Raw genomic sequence first — 22,519 nt, forward strand, 5'->3', positions numbered from 1 at the left:
CCAACAAAGCAACAATAATTGATTATTTTTCTCGCTTTTGATTAAATTAAAATGCTCGACTTAAAAATAAATGAAAAACATTTTTAATTTAAGTTTTATAAATAATTACATTTCATATTTTTAATTTCAAATAGTTTTAAAACCTTAATAGTAAAATTCAAAGACTCAATAGGACCTGATTGCTACAAATGGAAACAATTATTTTGGCAATAATTTATTAAAGAATAAAAAAAAACAAGTACAAATCTTAGATTGTTTTTAACTACATTATTTAGTATATTTAAAATGCAAATATTTTGATTCAACAATGCTTTTTACATTATTTTGTTTAAATTCTAAATTCGTCATCCAGCCCTGGTAAGAATCGAAAGTTTACGCGTTTTGTAACACTCAAAGAGCTTACATCAAAATTAAATTCAACAAATTTTAAATGCATATATCGCGACCACTCGTAGTTCGGAATCAAAATCCAAAGCGAGCAGTACTTCAACGCCAGCCCCTTGGAATCCATTGGAAATAAAAAGTTGCTTTACCAATTTAGCGGAAGCTCAAAGTACGGCGAATTTGCATTTGAATTAGTCTCACCTGTTGACCCCGCCCGTGGTTTATGTAACAATGGATATTCTAATACGTATTATCGGTCTGATTCTGACCTATATTGCAATGTTAGCTAATAAGCTGATAGATTTGCTGCTTGCTCGCCAGAGACCCAATTATCCACCAATTCGAGATCAGATATTAACCAAATCGGTTATCGAACTGGTGACCGAATTGCGACGCGGTCAGGTAATATTTCAAATCCAATCCAAATTCAACAAATTTGTATTCAAGCTATTCCACATACAGCTACAATCGGAGCAGTTGGTCAGGGCGTACATTGGACGGGTGCGCGAAGTAAATCCATCGCTCAATGCGGTCATTGAGGAGCGATTCGAGGCGGCACTGAACGAGGCGAAGCATGCCGATGAGTTCATGGCCAGGGCCATCACAGAGTTCGACCGCGTGGCGCTCTTCACACGTTATCCCCTGCTGGGCGTACCCTTCACGGTGAAAGAGTCATGCGGCGTCAAGGGTAAGCAGCTGGATTTTACTCCCTTCATTTTCTCTAACAATTTGTAATGTTTTGCGTTTTTTTTTTCCATCCCATTCCATTTGTTGAGGCCTCTCCTTTCAGGTGGGCAGCCTTGTACGCAAGGGCATGAAGGCGCCGCAAGACGGTGATGTTGTGGAGCTGGTCCGTGCTGCCGGCGGCATTCCGCTGCTGGTGTCCGCTACCCCCGAGTTCTGCATGAGCGCCGAGACGAGCACGGTGGCCAACGGACGCTGCCTGAACCCATATGATCTGTCACGGTCGCCAGCTGGTTCGTCTGGCGGCGAAGGGGCATTGAATGGCTGTGGCGCCACGCCCTTTGGCATTGGTTCCGACATAGGCGGCTCCATTCGACTGCCTGCCATGTTTTGCGGCGTCTTTGGGCACAAGCCCACCGGGGGACTCACCTCGGTGAAGGGTCACTTTCCATACTCGCTGCTGGACAACAATTTTCCCAATTACCTGCAAATTGGACCAATCACACGCTTTGCACGCGATATGCCCCTGCTGCTGGAGATAATGGCCGGTGACAACAAGCATAAGCTGAAAATTAACGAGCCAGTGCCGCTGAAGGACATTCAAGTAGGATTTTAAAATATAAATATTTAACTAATATTTGCAAAGGGTTAGGACACATGTACGATATGTGATGGGTAAACTGGGACTTGAGTACAAGCTGCTTCCCAGTGGAAGTAACTCCTCCCCTCTTGACTTGAAAACACAATATTTTTTGCTTATTGATGTATTTATAAGTTTATTTGAAACCGCAATTGTAGATCCACTACGCCTTTGGCTTTTCTGGTCTGAATGGTCTGCTGCATCCAGCCGTGGACTCTGAGATCAAATTGTCGATTGTGCGTGCTATCAAATGCTTGGCCAAGGCAGGCATTCAGCCGAAAGAGGTGAGTGCAGTCAGTTGGATATTTATACATATACATATAGAGAATATTTCAATCTATATCCGTACAGCTGGATCTTAGTTTCCTGCGCAACTCCTTTGAGATAGCGCTGGTCGCCCTCGTCGATCTGAAGGGGCTCCCCAGCATTATCACACAACAGGCGCATCGGGCACCGCATATGCGAGCGCTGATTATGGAGATGCTAAACAGCTTGTTTGGCCACTCGATTTTCACCAAGGAGGCGCTCTTTATGGAGCTGATGCAGCGCGTAAATGGCCTGATGTGCCCCATCAGAATGGAACAGTATCGCCAGGAGCTCGTACAGCTAAGAGCGCATCTGACTGTAAGGCATGGCAAAGAATTGGTCAGCAGTTTTAAATTAGGTATTGCATTATATTTACAGGATTTTCTTGGGGATCGCGGCGTTCTGTTTCTGCCCACCTTTCACACAAGCGCCCTGAGCTTTCACTCATCATTGTTGAATATCACGGGAATTGACAGCCTGCTGCTCTTCAATGTGCTCGGCTTGCCGGCAACACACGTCACCATGGGTCTGAATCGGCGCGGGATGCCAATAGGCTTCCAGGTGATAGCGGCGCCATATCAGGACAAGCTCTGCCTGCAAATCGCTGCCGAACTGGACGGTGCTTTTAATGGCTGGGTGCCACCGGTGCCCCATCAGTTACCAGCATCAAACACACAGTAACCAATTATCACATTATCATAGACAAATAAGAGTAAAGGTTACGGTTCAGTTCTTAATACATTCAATACATTCAAAAATTAAACGACAAAAGTGTTGTGTGTGTTTTTGTGTGTTATCGATAGCCCTTGGCGCTGCCCTCACACGACAAGTGTTGGTTAATCGTTGCCACGTCACGTGGTGAATTCAGAAATATATTTGAATATTAACAGATTCAACAATAACAATATCGTAGCTCCAATAGCTAGCGATAATGGCTCATTTATATATGTTTATAAGTGCTGGCAATAATAATAATTACGTAATATAAGAAAAATTAGAATATTTTCTACCCTTTATGTATTTCCTGTAACTACAAACGTTGGCAACTCTGCACCAGACAATCTGCAAAGCGCATGCAAATGTTTGGACCGCTCTCTAGGTCTCGCTCTCTTTCTCTATTGGTCTGTCCCTATATGTAAACAACATTTACTAAATTGCTTCTAAAATCATTCGCGCTGAATCACTCATCAGTCCGTTGCTGGCTTTGGAGAAGGCGTGTTCTGCGCGCTCCTCTCTTTTCATTTCACAATGGAATTTTTACTGCGTTTGCTATTAATAATCGTCAAATTTTCCACTCGAATACTTAACGCTGTGCACAATGCAATTCGTGGCCCACAACAACAACAGAAGCCAGAGTCCAGCTGCCTGCCAGCCATTACCAATCGCCTGCTGACGCTTAGCGCTCAGGAGCTGCGCACGCAACTGCGTTCCCGCCAGGTGAGATCTCAATTTTAGCCATTGATAAGAACGAGACTGATTTGATCGTTGGCCAATTTCAACAGCTGACTGCCGTCGAGCTGGTGACAGTCTACATTGAGCGCATTAAAGCCGTCAATTCCCAGCTGAACGCTGTGGTCGAGGATCGCTTCGAGGCGGCGCTACTCGAGGCTGCCGCCGTTGATAAGCGCATCGCTGCTGCTGGCGATGTGGAGCAGCTGTTTGAGAGGCAGCCACTGCTGGGTCTACCGGTCACCGTGAAGGAGTCCTGTGCCTTGGCCGGCATGTCCTTTGCCGTGGGCAGCTTGGCGCGATCCAAAATGCGTGCGGATTCGGATGGTGCTGCTGTAGGGCGCGTTCGCGCCGCTGGTGCCATACCCTTGTTGGTCTCTGCCACACCCGAATATTGTTTTTCCATCGATACGGATACACTGCTAAATGGACGCTGCCGGAATCCGTATGATCTCAAGCGCACCCCTGGCGGCAGTTCCGGCGGCGAAGTAAGTGGCAACAATTAATTTTTAAATTTTTGAAAATACCTCACAGTTTTTAAGAGTACATTTTTTGATAGGGCGCTTTGAATGGAGCTGGAGCCTCGCTGTTTGGCATTGGCTCGGACATTGGCGGCTCCATACGGATACCCAGCTTATTTTGTGGCGTCTTTGGCCACAAGCCCACTGGGGGCGTGGTCTCAGTGGCTGGCCACTTTCCCAATTCCGACGATGCGGACTTTGCGAACTATTTGGTCCTCGGCCCAATAACACGATTTGCCGTCGATCTCGCACTGCTCCTGGAGGTGATGGCCGGCGAGAATGCGTCCCAGCTGCATCTACACGACCCACAGCCGCAGCTCGGCAAGCTGAGGGTGCTCTTCTCCACTGCGGGCTTCGTTGGACTCAACGGTCGAATGCATCACACCGTTGACAGGGACATTAAGCGAAGAATGCGCGATGCTCTCTCGTATCTGGTGTCGATCGGGCTGCAAGTCAAACGGGCCCAGTTGCCAGCTGGCTTCAACAACTCCATGGAGATAGCGATGAGCAGCATTGCCCGCCTGCAGCAGATGCCATATGCCCTGGGCGAACCAACAAAGGGCTCAGTCTGCGAAACACTTGTTCAAGTAATGCGCAGCCTCCTCAAACTCTCCAATCACACAACCAACGCCCTGATCTTCGATCTACTGCGTCGCGCAAAGGCCTTTATGCCCGGCCAGCGATTGGAATATTATCAGAAAGAGGCGCAAACGCTTGCTGTTGAGTTAACTGTAAGTACACTTGGCGAAATCGATCAAAATCGATGAGTGACTAAAAACCCATAGTCCTAAAGATTAAAGCTGATTTAATTGTAGTTACAATCCGAATCTTTCTGAATTTCAGAGCATGCTTACTAACTATCTGTCTTGCAATTCTCAAGATCTTGTTTTAAGCAACTTATCTAAGCAGGAACTTCTTTATATTGGCCATATTTTCTGAAAATGGGAAATAACATTAAAAGGCAGATTATGGTTTGTTTTAATAATTTGTTTTATTTTTTTTCAGTTTAGTTTGCAGAAGATATATTTTTTTATTATATTTAATGCAACTGTTATTTTTTCATTTCAAAAGCGTTGAATTAATTATATCTCTATTTGTTTGCTGCAGCAAATGCTTGGAGAGGATGGTGTCCTGATCTTCCCCACAATGCATGCGGCTGCCCCGCTGCACGGATGGTCATCGCTGCAGATGTGGGGCGTCGATTTGACGCTGATTTTCAATGTGCTTGGAATGCCGGTAACTCATGTGCCCATGGGCCGCAATAGGCTTGGCTTACCCATTGGTTTCTCGGTAATTGCGGCGCCATTTCAGGATCGCTTGTGCCTCCGTATTGCTGTTGAAATGGAGCGCGAATTTGGCGGCTGGCGGCCACCAAGTCCCATTACGTTATCCAACTAATAAATCTATATTTAAGATTGTACACAAACAAGAACATAAGTATTTCGAAATAAAGGGCATAATATATGTGGATAAGAATTTGTATTTTATGTTTTTGAAAAGCATATTTCCAGTGAACTTTTAGAGTACATTTTTTACACGGATTGATCTTTCTATCATATCAATGCTGATTATAAAAGTATACATTTAAATATTTTGAGACTTCGCTGCGTGCTGTGAATACGATAATAAAAGTTTAAAGTCAATTCTGATAAGGCATATAATTATTTTTTAACTGATAGTCTTGGCTTATGGGCAGATATCTTATGGCTGTCCGCAGTCCCAAATTTGTATTTCCGTTATTATCACACAGATATGTTTGCTTGACCATATCCGTATTTCAAATAGATATATTGGATATATTCAAATAAAGAAGTGTAGACAATAGATTTTCATCGGATTTATTTTCAATTGCAGTCCGTCAGAATCCAAAGACAAGTTTAATTTAAATCTGACGAATCTGTGGTGCTTAAATTATTATGAATACCCATGCTAAGTAGTAACGCATAGGTTTCTATAGTCCAGTTGTATGTAAGTATTGTCGGTCTAGACATCTTGAGACGCAAATATTGCCCAGCACTCATACGCAATCAATTATTATGTCGAATTGTGAGTTGCTTAAATAGTAATTTGTAAGCGCGTTTTTAAACAGCTGTTTAGTGTGAGCGCCGCTGCTCGATTGTTGCACTGTTATCGATTTTTATCCAACAACCGAATAATTACAGAGCTGTTAAGTGACAACCCTTTTTTAACGCATTAAAGCATAACAAAAATCGAGAAAATAAACAAAATATATTAATTTTATGCACGTGTTTTAAAAATAAATCACCCAAGGAGGCTACTTGAAGGACAGCCTTCAGAAATTTAAGAAATAACAGTTAAGCGCAGAGTTTCACTAATAATTTATACTATTATTTTAATTATTATTATTGTTATTGTTCTACATCATCATCGCTATGTAAGGCGGTGGTATTTACTATTATTGTATTTCTGTTCAACAAGGAAAAAAAAGAAGAAACTTGGCGCCAATTAACGGCAGAGCTGCGAGAGAAAATTGTTCAGTATATTTTGGTATTTTTAGTGCCACCAAACAGATGTCTCTCACGCTCTCGTCATTTGCACACCATCCACCCATATGTGTCGTGTGTGTTTTCGGCTCGTTTGCTTGCTTGTTCGTTTTTTTGATTCGGCGGTGCCTCGTTTGTTGTCATAACGCGAGAGACTTTCATTGTGAGTGGACGTGTCACTTGCGTATTGCGGTTAAAAATTGACAATTTTGTTGAACAATAAATATACCGCATAAAACATATTGTATATTGCACACTAGCATGTGAACTCAGACTTGGACATACTCGTAATTTCAAACGTGTCGCAATTGGAAAATTAAATTAGAGGATTAATAAAATCTAGCACATAACCTGATAAGCTGATCCCAAGTAGCCTTCGCACAACTTACAACACTAATTAAATAAATGTGCGCGTGTTCAAAAATTTAAAAACAAACAACAAGTGTTAAATACAACTACAACTGCAACAACAGCAACAGTAACGGGAAGTGCCCGCGGTCGCTCAACAAGTGTTGCTTACAACAAGCACTGGTATTATCTAATAAACCAACTAAATACTTACATATATAATATATATACATATATTTTTGAGACTTAGTCGAAAGTTATAATAAAGAGATAATAATATCAAATAGGCAGCTTAAATATTCAATTTAAACTATTCTCGTGTCTGTGTCCGTGTCTCTGTGTTGTATGTGTGTGCTCAAGTCTCTGCATGTGTGTGTGTGAATCGAGCAACAGCAGCTACAACTACAACAGCAACAACAACAACAATACGGCAACGTCAACAACACGCAATTGCTGTGAGCGCGACGGAGATAGCAACAGCGTGAGTCATAAAAGTGAAATGAAAACGCGGATAAAGCCGTGTCATCTTTTTTTCATCCAAAACAACAATAACAACAGCAGCAAAAACAACAATCGCATTGCTGGTAAGTAGTGGCAAACAAAATCACAAATACATAGTTTATACATTAGCCTAGCCAAATCACTCACACAATTACATGTTGCGAAGAGAAGATTAAAGCGAATCATTTTTTTTTTCGCTTGGAATGCCTGCTGTTTACTTTATAAAGTTTGCGCGCCCAAGCGCATCCCCTTGTGGGGTAATCGGAGGGGAGAAGAAGTAAAGGGGAAAGCGTCGTCAACGATTGTCTCTGCTTGTCTGCCAGAAGCAGAGGCAGAGAGTCGGTTTCTACTTACTTCATACGTGACTCACATTCGCGTGTCTTTCAGAAATAAAAGCAAACGAAAAACGAAGCTTTTTTTTGTTGTTTCGTTGACTCTGAGTACAAAAAAAAAAAAATAATAAATGTAAAGCAAAGCAGGTTTGTGCGACGGACTGGCAACGCTGGCAACGAAACCCGCTTTGAAACGACCTTTCGAGTACGAATTCGTCGGTACAGCAAAAACAACAACAACAAGTAAAAGCAACAGCCTCAGCAACAACTTTAAAACTTGGCGAAGTTTCAGTACACACATGTACATATCTATGTATATGTGTATGTATATTTATATGTATATATATATATATATGTGTGTGTGTGTGTGTGCAGTGCATTGGCATGCGATTTGACTTGTTTCTGAGCAACACTAGCAACAACAAAAACAACGACAGCATTTCCTGCCCGCGTTGCGAGAGAAAACTTTGTTGGTTTTTGGCTTTTGAGGCTTTGAGGTCGCTCGTTGATAAGCAAGAACTTCCACTCTATATAGTTTTTGTTTTATTTGTTGCTGCGTTCATAGCATAAAAGCCGAGCGCTACCAGCAACTTTTTATGCGCTGTGCCAGCGACTGATAAGGTTTCTCCTACACACACACACTCGCATGCCTGCCATTCATTTGTATGATTGCGCTCTCTTTCGCGTACAACAAGTGTGCCCTTTTTTATTTTTATTGTTTTTGTTGCTCTTGCGCTCGTAAAGCTTTGCATTGGGCCTCGCTTTGGTTTCGATTTCGCTTCGCCGCGATTCGTCTTTGCGTCTTTGCGTCTGCCTTGTGCGCTAATCAAGCTGCGTGCCGAAATAAATGTCTTACGTCAGTTTGTCAAACAGCAGCAGAGCGAATATTTGCGGTTCTTTTTTTTTGTTTTTTTTTTTTTTCTTTCATGAATTCATTTGTGTGAATGTTGGAATGTATTCATGTGAGTCGGCGCGACAACTTTTAGGTTTTGGCTCATACATATTGTGAACGCTGACGTCATTTCGAGCACAATCAGAACTAACATTTTATCATTGCAGCAAATCACAAGGACTATCCCAACAACAAGCGCTCCAGGGATAATCTGGCATGTAACGATCAGCAGCCGCAGCTGACGGTGACGACAACGGCGACGTCAACAACGGCCGCAACAATGAATGGTGCCACAAATGGCGGACGAACGCCACCGCTCATGCGCAGCTGCTCCACTCCGGCGGTATATGGTGAGTGTAAATAACTATCATAAATATAAATACAATAAATATGATTTGATTAGCAATCACTTCGTATTCATTTCACTTCAGTTCAGTTCCAACATCCCGTTATCTATTTTACTTCACGTTACGTTTATCTATCAGCTGTCAAATCTTTGTTGTTGTTGTTGTTATCTGCATATTTGCATGTCCGCTGTTTGTGCTTTTCAATGCATTTCATTTCCTAGCTCCGACTTTCGATCTGGCTTGCTCTCTCCCTCTCCCTCTCTCTCTTTCTCCCCCCAGCTCTCTATCTATCTGTCTTATACTCTCTTTTTTCTATATCGCTCTGTCTCCGTTGCACTCGTTAATAGTTGGCACGCTGTGTGAAGCTTTGCTTAACATTATAAACAAACAAATTGTGTGTTTTTTTTTTTGCTTTAGCACGTGCTGCGAGATAAACAGAATAAATGACATTCTGCTCTCGTTCTTGATTGTGTTTTATAATTTTGCACGTTATGAAATTCAACATATGCACACAAGCATCAAAACATGCACAACAACAATAATAATAACGCATACATACATAATTGCATTCAAAAGTTGAAAACAACAACGCAAGCAAAAAAAAAAACAACAGCGAAAAAGTATTCAATGTCGCAGCTTTCGGACGCTGCTGCTGGTTGTTGGTGCTTGGTTGGTGGGGACTGGGGAGTGGGGTGGGTATGTCGGCAATTAAGTTACAAATTATACATTACGTTGCGTTACGTTTCGAGTGTAAGCTTTGAAGAGATGTGTAAGCTTTATAAGCTTATCCCTAAATCTTGTTGTTGCTGTTGTTGTTGGTGCTGTTATTGCTGCTGTCAGTTGGCAGACATGTGATCGCGTTGTGATGCAAATAGATTTCAATGCCGCGCTGTTTTTATGACAGTAGTGCTAAGATTTTCTTCCTTGACTCTTTCTCCCTCGCTCTCTTTTTCTGTCGCTTGTTGTGTTGTTCCTGCTGCTCGTGTTGACAGCATTTGGCGCTTACGCACAGTTTACAATCGCAATCTGCGTTTGTCTTGCTGTTGCTGGCTGTTTGCAATGCAATTTTGAATTCCTGTTTACGTCATCATCAAATTTGACTCATTGCGCAATTATTTAAGCATATTGTTGATTTCTGTGACTTAATTGCACTTATTTGATTTTACTGTTAAATTATTTATTATTATCAGTTGGCTCAGTGGCGTAAATACCCCCTCGTATATCATGACAAATCACATTTGTTTTGTTGGCCTTACCGCGTCGATGGTATGACTAATGCAATTGATTTCCTTGCCACACTGTGACCCACAAATGTAATTATACATACACACATACATATGTATTTATATATATATGTATATATATTTAGGCCCAAAACATTGGGCCAGTTGTTGCCTTGGCTATCAATTAACACGCGAGCAACAGAAATAATCGATGAATTGGAAACGGGCAGCAGCAGCAGCATAGTGCAACTGTATATAGGCAGGCCAGCAATAGATACAGATACAGATAGATACAGATACATACATTAGATAGATACACAAATATAAACTGAACGTTTTGTGCTCCTCATTCATTGAAAGTGCTACGAACTCAACAAACGACGCAAAATGTTGTGAGATGGCAAACCACCACAAAAAAAAGGGGGCAACCCCTTACCCTTCCTCCCATTCCCTTCCCTACCAAACTACCCCACTTTGCCACCCTGTTTAGCCCGCAGCCGCCCACATACCCACAAATACACACACACACATTTACAGATACAGCAACTGCCAATGAAACTATACTGTGCCATTTGCTAGGCATGACTCATGCAACAACAGCAACATCAACAAACGAAACGAAGGCGCAGCAGCGCAGCAAAATAAACATCAAATTTGTTGTAGAAAATTTAGACGCTGTTGTAAACACAAAGATACATCCGCACACACAAACATGCAACACACAATAGATTGTGCTTTTTGTTGTTGCTGTTGCCGTTTTTGTTGATGATAATGACGATGACGATCATCGCTTTGTGGCAATTGCTCTATTGTTGCATGACATCGCAATTGGCAGACCCAGCCAAATAAAAACAAAAAAAAAACCACAGACGGATAGATAGAAAAGAGTCAGACAGAAAGAGAGATCTTTAAATCTTTTGTATACAGTCACATTTTGTGGCCAGACCTAAAAACATATTTTATTGCATGGAACTGTGTATGTTTAGATTAACACAGATTTCTAAATGTTTCCATTACCTCCCAAAATCATTAAACAATATTGGGACATCATCTGAGACTGCCCTAAATTTATTTATTTTTTATAAAGACTTCCATTGTAATTATTCGCTTTTTTGTACTCTTTTTTTTTGTATTTATTTGTCAGTTTTTAATTTTATTTTCATTTCATTTGAATTCTCAAGTAGTAATGCTACCTTAAAAAACTCCCCGAATTATAATCGCAATTTATTTGTTATTTATTCATATATTCATAAATGCCATCATCATTTTGTGAATATTACAAGTTTTGTAAAAAAAGAAAACAAATTTTAAATAATTATTTGTGATGGACTCTTTTCAGATATTGAAACACATCCCGCCTCGCCAGTATTCCCGCATCTGCTGCTGGGCAATGGCCGCGATGCGAACAATCCGAGCAGCGTGGGCGCCAATTGTGTGCTGAATGTTACCTGCCAAAGTCCCAGCGAGAATCATCTGCAGGGCCTGAAGTATATGCAAATACCTGCCAGCGATACGCCCCATCAAAATATTAAGCAATATTTTCAGGAGGCATTCGATTTCATTGGTAAGTGTTCCACCTAATCGATAACTAGCCATTGACGTAGTTGCCTTTTTGCATACATTTAAGCCATAATATATATTTTTGCGCCTAGTCATCCATAGTTGGCTGATAAAACGTGACTTGCCATTGGATGCCTAAAGTGGGCCTGTGTAGCATGAGCTGTTGTTGTTGTTGTATATTAAGGTTTCTTTGCATAACGGTTTTTTTTTTAGGTTCACTAAATTCGTTTTGCTTTGCTTTGTTTTATTGCTGTTTTATCGTTCGCTTTGTTTTCATTTGTGTATAACCTGAATCCACTGGAAATGTGCAAAATGAAGGAGGAAGTTTTTGTCTGTCTGTCTGTCTGTCTGTCTGTCTGTCCTTATGAATGTGACGATCTCAGTTTGTTGGGTTAGATGTATAAATTTTGAGACAAGATTAGTGAAGGACTTGTGTTTAGGGTATCTGCTAGTCGAGGTCTCTCTTATTATTTGTCTGGTGTTTTTTTCTGCCATCACAAGCAGTTTTCGTTGTTGATATTTTTCAAGGCATATGCAAAGAAGCTCGTATATTTAGTTAATTTTAAGTGTAATACTTATGCATGTGTCTGTATATATATAAATATTTTTTTTTTGTGTATGGTCATAGTATCTATAGCCGTGGAATATTTTGCTGACGTCAATCGCATTTTTCCATTTTCATTTTCTCGCGGCAAAAGTTGTTCTCTACGCTTCTGTACATATTTAATTTTTATTTATTTCTGTATTAAGTTTTTGTTTTTGTCCGTATTTTTATTTTTTGTTGTTGTTGCTGTACATGTTACTAGTTTTATAGCTCACCGAGTCGCGGCACGTGTCCGCAAAAGAGCTGAGCATTTTTCTGCTGTGTTCGTATTAAATTCATTTTTGATTTGCCAAAATTTACAAATGAATTTCAGACGAGTTTGATTGACATTTTAGGTAGAATAAAGTCAAATTAGCATAAACAATTTGTTTTTGGTGATTACAAAAACAAACACGAAATTGTAATAGTTTTGCTAATAATAAAATACAATACGACTCAGCTATAACTTTAAAATATAGTAATTTTTTTCAATTTATAATAAGTGGAATTTTTCTCGGTTGTGCAATTTGAAATTAAATATTATTCAGCGAGCTTACCGCGTATTTAGCTGGAAACTCGCATTTGTATTTATATTTAAATTAGTACATTTTTTTTTCGTGGAATCTTTAATTTAATCTTTAATGGCGTATTTATATTTTTACCATGAATTTTTTTACAATGTGTCTATTACCCGGTAGACTGAGGTGGTGTGTAAATCTTTTGCAATGTTTATTGTCTGCCCCAAAGAGTTGAAACAGACCGGCAAAGTTGCTCGTGTCGAGCCCCGTCCTTTTCCAGCTCCTACGCTGCTTTCCACAACGTTCGTTGTCAAACCGACGTCATTGTTGCCATTGTTGTTGCTGTTGTTGTTGTTGTTTTTGCTGTTGCGTGTTGGCGTTGGCAGACAGCATGGCGGCTGCGACAACGTTGCCATCGTCGTCAGCGTCATCGTTTGTCGTCGAAGTCGTCGTTGCGACTCGGCTCTGACTTCGCCAACAATTGCGACCGGGCTGCTCCTGTGTTTCGCTTTTGCATAAATAGGCGACGACACGTTGCCAGCCAGCTCGAGAGTTACACTTTCTTTTCGCCTTTTTTTATTTGATTTTATTTTTATGATAGCTGGCAGCGACAACCGCAAGCGTCCTTGTCTGATAAGGGTTGTCAATGCGTACCTGGCGCCTCTGCCTCCATTCGCCTTACTGCCTACCCCTGACACTGTTGATGTGTTTGTAATTTTGTGACCGCCACTGTAGACTGAGTCGCATGACTCATCGCCGGCATCGCTAGCAGTGCAATGTGGAACACAGCCACACACACACACAGCAGGGGCACACTCCTTGTAGCATTCAGCCAGCCGCATCGATTTTCTCGTCTTATTGTTGCTATTTATTGCGCTGTGCTGCCGCCAACAGCATTTCACCCACCCCCGCCAGCTGCCGTTGCTCATTGGCATATGTTCTATTTTTAAGCGCACGTCGCTCAGGACGACGGCTACGGCGATGACGACCCGACGTTGTTGTTGTTGTTGTTGTTGCTGCTGCCATCGTGCAGTTCCTGTTTATGAGTCATCGTCGTTGTCGCGGTATCCTTGTGCGTGGCCTCGCCAATGCCAACGTTGACGTCACGGCCAGCTGCCGCCGTCGTTGCTGCTGCTGCTGCTGTTTCTGCTTCTGTTGCTTTCAGGTGCGTGCAACAGCAACATCAACAGCTGTTTTCGCTTGATCATCTTCCATAATCATTTGTCTTGAATGTGTCAGGAAGATATTAGCAGATCAACACCCACTCCCTAATCCCCTCCCCCCTCCTATCCGCCTTCTGTTCATGTGTAAAACGTGTTCAAGTGTGTATTATTTTTATGACTGTTAACTGCGCCATGCACTCTCTCACCACTCTCTCCCACATCTTCCATCTCACACCAGATTCTCCGTCTCACCACCACCATTCACTCGCCTCGCTCACTCGCTCAACTCAGTCTGTCTTGCTCTGTGTGTGCTGCCAAAACACATTAGTACTCAGGCACGAAAAAAAAGAAGAAAAAAATACACACACACACATTTATATATAAATATATCCATACATATTGTGCACGAGTGCTATGAGTCATGATTTTGCCGCTGCCCGCCCGGCCCCCCTCTGCATCGTAGAGCGCCGCCGCCACTGTCTGCCTGCCTGCCTTTTGCGCATTCGTTTTTTTCGTTGTTGGCTCCGTCGTCACCTTATGCTTATTATTATTACTCTTATGATTGTCTGTCTGTATTTCTCTTATAGTACTTATGATTTCTCATTGTTGTCCGTCCGTTCATTCATCATAATAATATAACAGCACATTATGTATGTGTAGATATATATGTGTGTGTGTGTGCAAGTGAGAAGGGAGCAAGCACCGCTAAGTGAAGCTTGAAAGCTCTCTGTCTCATTAGGTGAGTGAATTGTCGTGTTGCTCATGTCTCATTATGCTTTGCCTGCCTGCCGGCCTGCCTGACTTGCTTTTGTCATTAACAATAGTTGAGCATAAATAGGTAAATGAGCTTAAGACTCGGCCACTTGGCCTAGAAAGCAATCAAGGCAACGGCAGGCCGCCGATAAACCAACCCAAACCAACCCAGCCCAACCAAACCAATCAATTTGAAAGTAACGCCACCCTGTCTGATTAGACTGTACCTAAAGCTACATATATACATACATCTGTGCATATATTTATATTTATGTGAGCACACAATTTTATATAGATTAGGTATACATATTTGTGCAGTTAACTTATCAACGGTACTATCTGGCAGCCAACAGAGGCCTCTTTTGAGCTGCACTAACAGTTAACAGTTAACAGTTGGCCGCAAAGTTGACGCACAGCTAAACAAACTCGAATCGGAGCCTTCCCCCTCCCCTTTTTTTTGCTCCAGCTCAAATGCTATCTATTTTTTTTTATTTCTTGATAATAATGTATGTATGAGTGTATATAGCAACAGGCAGAGAACTTTTATCAGACTTGTCTGACGACCACCACCAAGTCGATTAGATAAAACTAAAAAAAAAAAGGAAGGAACATAACCCAGTCAAGTTTACTTGCACTGAGTGCTCTAAACAATTTCTATTGCGTTACGTTACGCTTTCCAAGTAATCCTGTGCCCAAAACTATCCCGAGACTTGTTGTTTCTTTTTTTTTTTGTTTTTGGGTGACTAACCCGACGTTGACGACCGTCGGCCTCGAGGCGACATTTTTCGTCGGCCCCGTGCACATAATTTCAATATTCGTCAGCGTGCTATTTATAAAATGCAAAAAAAAAATCGAGAAAAAAAAACAAAAAAAGAAAAGAAAACAACAACAAGAAAACAAATCTCTGTGTGCAGGAATTTTGAAATTTTCGAACGGATTGTTGTGCCGGGCGCACGAGAAATGCGCAAGAAAATTATAAAAACACTTCATCATACATTGTACGCGATTACAAGGAACACACGCCCCCGCCTACGCCCATATCGGACGAGTTACTCAGAGCTATGGAGCTGCCTGCGCAATTCTTCAATTTGTTTACGAAAACTTTTCGCGTATTATGAATCACAATATCACGAGTTTAATTCCCATGCCGGTGAGATATTAAAAGAGAAATATATATATATATATGCCAGTATGTACATATTTACAAGACCCCTTTCCCCTCTTGATAGATAAATATATATATTTTTTTTGATACCCCCATAAAAGTCTACAAATACAATCCTGATTAGAACAGCAAACGTATATTTGATATAGTTATGTCAATCAATATTACGATTATGTGCTATCGCTGTGTACAGGGTATCTACAAGTCGTGCCACATCAGTGTTCGAATACAGCCCACTTTATCGAGTTGAAGGCAAAACATCAAAGTGCAGGCAGCGATTTTGAAGTCGGACTTGAAGCCCCGCTTTGTTTCCGTATGACTCGTCGTCGTCATCATTTGTCAAGTTGAAGGTCAAGCTCGAGGCTCAGAGCGCTGAGCGCCGTATGATTCATGATTCAATGATTCCCAACAATGGCAGCAGCGACGACGACGGCATCCTGTGCAGCACCTGCTTAGTTGCTAACGATTACTTGCAGCACGGACTTTGAGCGGCTTGATGAGCTGCTCTGAGTTCTGAGTTGTGAGTAAGCGTCAGCAAATGATAAAAACAACAGTGACTCGAAAGTAATTAAATATTTTAAAACAAACAAACATACTACTTGTTGCCTTGCCTGCCCCATTCACAACATGCACAACATACCCACGTATGCGATATCATGTTGCCGGCTATTACTGTTTCGGGCCATGAGTCAGACGTCGGGAGGAGTTCGCTCTGTTGCAAGGTACCCAGTGGTGTAATCACTCTGACCCTTTGGCTTGCTTTCTTAATCATCATCGGCAAAAGTGAGAATGATTTCACAATGAGAACAAAGTCACTGGTCGGTCTATCTGGCTGTCTGACTGTCTGTCTGTCGGTTGGCCCAGTTCTCTGACGCAATGACGCACCCGCGGCCTAAAGAAGGCGACCGACCAGCGACGCCACCGTCACAGACAGCTGCTGTTGTTGCACTTAATCATCGGCAATCGGCGCATGGTCGCACGGTCGCACGGCTTTGGCTACCCAAAGTTGGCATTACGCATCATCACATTTGCCGCCCCGAAAATGGAGTCACGCCGGCCGCCCTATGAGTGGTGGCAGGGAATGTGTTTTACTAATAGACACGACAATTCCCCAAAAAAAACATTCCGAATGACACTCATCGATGGACTATGCGGCAAGCGTTTAGTCATAAGTGTCGCACCGTAATTGATGATTAGTAATTCCCCCCCGCCGACACCAATGGGACACATAGACACATTGACAGACATTCATGCATATTACACATTCAGCGCATCGAGCATACATTTGAAATTGTTGCCAACTAAGCGCCAATTACCAACTAAACGTGTTTCCCAATCATCCGTCCGTTAACCAAATGTTTTTTTTTGTTGCCACTTCAAGCCAAGTTTGAGTCAGGTTTCCGTTTTAAGCAATATGATGCATGTGGCTTGTGAGGATGTGAAATAGCTAGAACATTGTCTAGAATGGCTTTTAAGCTCATCTTATATTAATAACATTTTTTTAAACTCTTTTTCAATTTATCGTTAATTAGTTGATAAATTATTACAGGATCCTATTGATAATATCGGTATACCTATCCATATTATTATGTCATGTCACATTGATCAAAATATAATCAATTTACAGTTAAACAAAGCACCTGACTGTGATTGGCAAAGTATATACTTCATTGTACTCCACCATCAGCTGATTTAATAGTTTCGGTTTTCTCCCATTCGTATTATCCTTATCTTCCGATGATTAATGTTAACAACAATTCGTCTATAATTTATGAGTCGGCCACAAATGATCTCACTATATTTAGCGGTCGCGTGAAAAAAATCAAGTTGTTCTGCAAGTTTTCTGCTCTTTCGCATGTCTTTCTCTCACTTGGTAAATCTTTTGCCTAGGCCAAGAGTTGGTGGTGATGATGGTGGGAGGAGGGAGTATATGTGGGACGTGGGGTGGGAAGTTGGCCCACTGTCTGTGGGTAATGCCTGATGAGAATGAGTCAGAAATGCGACAGGCGCGTTTATAGCGCTTTTTTTTAACTGTCTGAGCGACGGGGTCATTAACTAAGGAGGATTTATGAGTGCCATGAGCACGGTGACCAGTTGTCTGCTGACGACAAAGATACACAGACAGACACAATATATATCCACATAGATACATATATATATCTTTGTATATATTTATATTTATAGGTATGTTTGTGTCTTTCACACTCTGATGAGAGTGGTTATTTTTGGCGGCAAGCCTAGAACAGAGTGTGGCGAAGTCGACCGATTTAAGCATTTATAAACGGAAACTGACGCACTTTTTTAATAGTTGATGTGGAATCTTTTTTATTTCCACAGCGGCCCGCTCGCTAATTGGAATGCTTCGTAATGGTCAATAATTTCTAGTAGTCATATTATATAGCATAGACAATCTTTCACAAGTGCAAACAAAACTTGACTTTAAATAGTCTACATTTGAGAAAGATTTAATTGCAGAAAGATCTATAAAAAAAGATGCACGAATGTATTATCGACTATTATTATTCCAAAAGGTATTATCGAGATTCCAAAGGGTTTTAATAAATTCTATATTACAAAATCGTTAAGAAAAAATTACAAAAACAAAAAAAAAACGAAATTTTTGAAGTGACTATCGCAAATGGTGCATTACGCGTATTATTAAGTTATTCATTATGGATTTTCCACATTTTGTAATTGCCAAATCATTGTTTGTTTTAACTTGCTGACTACCTTTATGGCTATCAGTTTAATACTGATAAGTGATAACTAAATTGATTTGAATTTGGCTGGATTGGAAAGCACTTGAAGCATATTTTGAAGCATTAGGAACACATTCAATACCGTTGCATTAGTAGTGGACATGTTTTCTTATCACCACTCATTCATTGATAAATGAAACGTGTGTGTGTGTGTGTGTATTTTTGTGTGTAAGTTTTCTACTCTTCTTTTGCCAGGCCACTCGAACTTTCTGGGCGTTATTGACTTGGATTTACACGCATGCGTGTATATAGCTTATCACTGATAACAGCACGTCAACACTTGCTTATTTTAATGGGAGTGGGGGGGGGGGGGGAGTTTGGGGGAGTGGCGCCCGCCAGGCGAAGTGTCCGCTGGCAGCAACAGATGACTAATTGTAATTGACTGACTACAAGGCTCAGTACGCTGCTTATCAAGCGCGTTGTTTGGAAATCAGACAAGTGTTGACTTATTTCATGTCATATATGCATACATATATATGTATATATATATATATATATATATGTATATAAGTACATAGAGATGAGTAATCATTGATTAGGAACTGCAAGGCTCTCAACCCCCAAGCTCGACCTTCTGCGCTATGATTAGATAGCCACAGGCACACACAAAAAAACATCATAAAAAAGCAGCAACAACGAGAAAACCAATAAAAAAAAATAGGGAGCTGCGTATGCTGCCTGCTTTTGCTTGCTGCTGTTGCTTATCTTGCCCAAAAATAACAACGTAAATTATGAGTTAATATGTGTGTGCGCGTGTGTATATGTGTGTGCGTGTATAAATATTCTCGAACGCTGTGTGTTTGTCAATAAAGCGCTTTAGGAAGCATGACTCATCCATTGCACAGCAAATTCAAACAGTACACACACAGACGCAAACACGCGCGCGCATTGGCCGAGAGCAATACACCAATACAACGGCAATTATCGACAGCAGAATAAGCGAACGCCAATATCAGCGACAGCGACAGCAACAGCAACATCATCAAAGCTTAAAAGCCCGCGGGGCAAAAAAGTTTCTCCCAAACTAACTGTGTGTGCTCAACGCAAACGAGAGAATAAGAGAGAGAGAGAGTGAGAGCAGAGCGCATCGCGTAGGTTGACTACGCGATGGACGGACGGACGGACACACAGCAATCATTCTGTGTTGTCGATGAATTTTCAAAGTTGCTTTTGAATTTCAATTCTTTTTTATATGGCATACACTGCAAAAGCAAAAAAGAGTTTATCGGCTTGCTGGATGCTACTTTAGATAGAGTCTTGCGATTCTTGGCCTCTGAAAATCTCACATTCAACGTAGAGAAAATCTCTCATTTCATAGCAGAGATACTCAATTTGCTAGAATTTCCAAGAGAAATATTACAAATTATCACATGAAAGCCCAAAAGCGAACAAATATTCTGATTTGTTAGTTTTACGTTGAAATTTATAGAGTTACTAAGCATCTCCAAGCCGAGATAAAAGTTATTGTTTCTTTGAAAAAATCTAGTCACAGCATTTGTCATCAAGTTTGTTTTCTTGGATTATTGCAGATGCTGAAAACACACAAACAAACAAAGTTAAATACACCAAAATACACACACACACATTTCTTTTGCAAAACAGAGCATTGCGCAGCCGTTAGAAACGAGTGGAAATATTTATATATGTGCTTTCAATTGGCGCATCTGATTGTCGTTTATTTATTATTTATGCAAATCAGCATTCCAGCATCAAAACTTAGATGATAAGCAATTAATTGCAATACAAAATGACTAATTTTTCGCCCATCTTCTGCATCTTTTCAGAGGATGCACGAAAAACTGGTTCACGCGTCCTGTTGCACTGTCATGCGGGCATCTCGCGCAGTGCCACAATCGCGATTGCGTACGTGATGCGATACAAATCGCTGTCGCTGCTGGAGGCGTACAAGCTGGTGAAAGTGGCACGGCCGATCATCTCCCCGAATCTGAACTTTATGGGCCAGCTGCTGGAACTGGAGCAGGGACTGCGCAAGAGTGGCATTTTGGCGCCGCAGCCACCCGCATCACTGCCAGCAGCCGCCAGCTGCAGCAGCAGTAGCAACAGCAGCAGCAGCAACAACATTCAACCGCTTGCGTTAGCCCCAACAACAACAATAACAACAACAACTAGTCAAGAAGAGCTTGTGGAACAGCCCGAACTGGAGGCAGCTGCGGAGGTGGGACAACAGCGTGTACTGCCACGCAAATCCAAATCGGATAGCGAGGCCATGGACGAGGATGTGTATGACTATGATGATGTGGACAGCGGCGCTAGCAGCAATTGCTCCTCACGTCTCACTTCACCGCCCATTACGCCGGATGAGACGCCCTGCACATCGGCATCGTCGGCAGCAGCAGCGGCGGCGCCGGCCACCGAATTGGATTCGCCATGCTCGAACAGCAGCAGCGGCATCTACTCCGTATCTACGTCGTTTTGTGCATCCAATCGCAACAGCAACAGCAGCAACAGTAGCAATAGCAGCAGCAGCAGCAGCTATACGGCAACTACATCATTAGCGGAGGTGCCACCAACACCGGCACTGCTGTCGCCAACGAGGCCACTGGCGCTATTCAAGCGCAACTCGCCCGCCAAACTGAGGCTCAATCTGGAGTCCATCTATACGGCAGACATACCAAAATCCATATCCTGCATATCCATACACAATGCCACACCGGCGACGCCCAGCTGTGAGGCGAGCGATGCCATCGATGGCAACAGCAACAATCTGGTGATGGTATCCACGTCGAGTGATTGATTCGCAACACGGAGGCGTCTCCGACAACGACGACGACGAAAACGAAGACGCCGCCGCCCCTCAGCTGTGAATGTAAAATAGAAATGTATGTGTGATGCATACTTGTTTTTTATATGCACACACAGAGATCAGGATTGGCAAGCAGAGCAAAGGAGCAGTCACTGCAACCAGTCACTGAGCGTGTATATTTTGTACCTAACAAATAACAACAACAACAACAAAAACAGAAACAACAGCAACAAAAACAGCAAAGCGATATGTGCTTAGTATCAAATTGGGGTCAACCATGGAATATATAGTCTAATTTGTAATTGTAAATCTTTTGTAATGTATTTAAGATCCCTGAGATGAACACAAAAGAGAAACAATGAAAAAATGAAAACAATGAAAGAGAAAACATTGAAACAAGAACTATAATCGAAAAGTATCCACTTGTAATGTGCTGCTATTATAAATTGTTTAAAAACCTCGTAATTTTTAATTTAGTATAATTTATGTTTAAGCAATTCTTAACTATACACATAGTAAACAAACAAAATAATCATATGCATATATATATACATTTATATATATATATACAATTACAATGACATTTTTGAATCGCACTGCAAATGTTTCTGCTACCTTGCCACAGAATGAACCAAACCACCCCACTAAAACAACCACCCCAAGTCCATATCTTAATTAGAAAGAAGCAAACTATCTGCTATTATCGAAACTGTTCTAAGTTTTATTCAACTACTGTTCCCAGCCACCCAAATACACGTACACCTACACACACACACACACACATACACCCGCAAACACACTCAGTCACAGTTTACAATCTATAATTGCAACATATTGTTTGGTTTTGTGTTTGTGTTTTTCTAGTTTTAGTTATTTATAAACAGAAGTGAGAAGAGAGCGAAAACGAAAGCGAGAAAGAGATAGAAAGAGAGAGAGTTGAATGCAATCTGATTCATTTGGTTTAGTCGTTAAGAATTCTAAGTTAAGGCTCTACACCCAAAAAGTGTAACACGTGCGTTAAGTAAATAGAAAACATAAAAGTAACCAAAATATCAATCCGACTTTCATTTCAAATTTGGCGCCATTTCAGAATTGTTGAACACTGCCCAACACTCATCTGCCA

At 41.4% G+C, this 22,519-nt stretch overlaps 3 protein-coding genes across 5 annotated transcripts; all 3 read left to right on the plus strand.

Moving 5' to 3' along the window:
* Positions 1-374: 374 nt before the first annotated feature.
* LOC6564349 (fatty-acid amide hydrolase 2-B) lies at positions 375-2,785 on the plus strand. The gene is made up of 6 exons (XM_001990242.3): positions 375-786; positions 847-1,072; positions 1,161-1,672; positions 1,867-1,992; positions 2,060-2,332; positions 2,393-2,785. The coding sequence occupies exons 1-6, from the start codon at positions 616-618 to the stop codon at positions 2,693-2,695; spliced, it is 1,611 nt and encodes a 536-aa protein (XP_001990278.1). The 5' UTR covers positions 375-615; the 3' UTR covers positions 2,696-2,785.
* A 420-nt stretch (positions 2,786-3,205) lies between these two features.
* LOC6563315 (fatty-acid amide hydrolase 2-A) lies at positions 3,206-5,457 on the plus strand. Of its 2 annotated transcripts, none has more exons than XM_001990241.3 (4): positions 3,206-3,451; positions 3,517-3,951; positions 4,023-4,715; positions 5,092-5,457. In XM_001990241.3, the coding sequence occupies exons 1-4, from the start codon at positions 3,263-3,265 to the stop codon at positions 5,380-5,382; spliced, it is 1,608 nt and encodes a 535-aa protein (XP_001990277.1). In that variant the 5' UTR covers positions 3,206-3,262; the 3' UTR covers positions 5,383-5,457. The 2 variants fall into 2 exon arrangements, with proteins under 2 accessions (XP_001990277.1, XP_032593299.1); XM_032737408.1 differs by lacking the exon at positions 5,092-5,457 and adding an exon at positions 4,828-4,938 and having other exon boundaries at positions 3,209-3,451.
* A 1,118-nt stretch (positions 5,458-6,575) lies between these two features.
* LOC6563314 (tyrosine-protein phosphatase vhp-1) lies at positions 6,576-22,441 on the plus strand. 2 transcript variants are annotated; one of them, XM_001990240.3, is made up of 4 exons: positions 6,576-7,420; positions 8,729-8,911; positions 11,471-11,695; positions 20,417-22,441. In XM_001990240.3, the coding sequence occupies exons 1-4, from the start codon at positions 7,204-7,206 to the stop codon at positions 21,385-21,387; spliced, it is 1,596 nt and encodes a 531-aa protein (XP_001990276.2). In that variant the 5' UTR covers positions 6,576-7,203; the 3' UTR covers positions 21,388-22,441. The 2 variants fall into 2 exon arrangements, with proteins under 2 accessions (XP_001990276.2, XP_032593660.1); XM_032737769.2 differs by having other exon boundaries at positions 6,576-7,416; positions 8,728-8,911; positions 20,417-22,440.
* Positions 22,442-22,519: the final 78 nt, after the last annotated feature.

This window comes from Drosophila grimshawi, unplaced genomic scaffold (assembly GCF_018153295.1).
Source record: "Drosophila grimshawi isolate 15287-2541.00 unplaced genomic scaffold, ASM1815329v1 contig_311, whole genome shotgun sequence".
Taxonomy (NCBI): domain Eukaryota; kingdom Metazoa; phylum Arthropoda; class Insecta; order Diptera; family Drosophilidae; genus Drosophila; species Drosophila grimshawi.

What these genes read in the sequence shown, in the direction of transcription:
- LOC6563315 (XM_001990241.3), top strand. Translation starts at nt 3,263, where the DNA reads ATGGAATTTTTACTGCGTTTGCTATTAATAATCGTCAAATTTTCCACT. An exon ending in GCGGCAGTTCCGGCGGCGAA is followed by an intron (nt 3,952 to 4,022) that starts GTAAGTGGCAAC and finishes ATTTTTTGATAG; the next exon opens with GGCGCTTTGAATGGAGCTGG. An exon ending in CGCTTGCTGTTGAGTTAACT is followed by an intron (nt 4,716 to 5,091) that starts GTAAGTACACTT and finishes TGTTTGCTGCAG; the next exon opens with CAAATGCTTGGAGAGGATGG.
- LOC6564349 (XM_001990242.3), top strand. Translation starts at nt 616, where the DNA reads ATGGATATTCTAATACGTATTATCGGTCTGATTCTGACCTATATTGCA. An exon ending in TGCCGCTGAAGGACATTCAA is followed by an intron (nt 1,673 to 1,866) that starts GTAGGATTTTAA and finishes CCGCAATTGTAG; the next exon opens with ATCCACTACGCCTTTGGCTT. An exon ending in CAGGCATTCAGCCGAAAGAG is followed by an intron (nt 1,993 to 2,059) that starts GTGAGTGCAGTC and finishes ATATCCGTACAG; the next exon opens with CTGGATCTTAGTTTCCTGCG.
- LOC6563314 (XM_001990240.3), top strand. Translation starts at nt 7,204, where the DNA reads ATGTGTGTGTGTGAATCGAGCAACAGCAGCTACAACTACAACAGCAAC. An exon ending in AAACAACAATCGCATTGCTG is followed by an intron (nt 7,421 to 8,728) that starts GTAAGTAGTGGC and finishes TTATCATTGCAG; the next exon opens with CAAATCACAAGGACTATCCC. An exon ending in CTCCACTCCGGCGGTATATG is followed by an intron (nt 8,912 to 11,470) that starts GTGAGTGTAAAT and finishes GACTCTTTTCAG; the next exon opens with ATATTGAAACACATCCCGCC.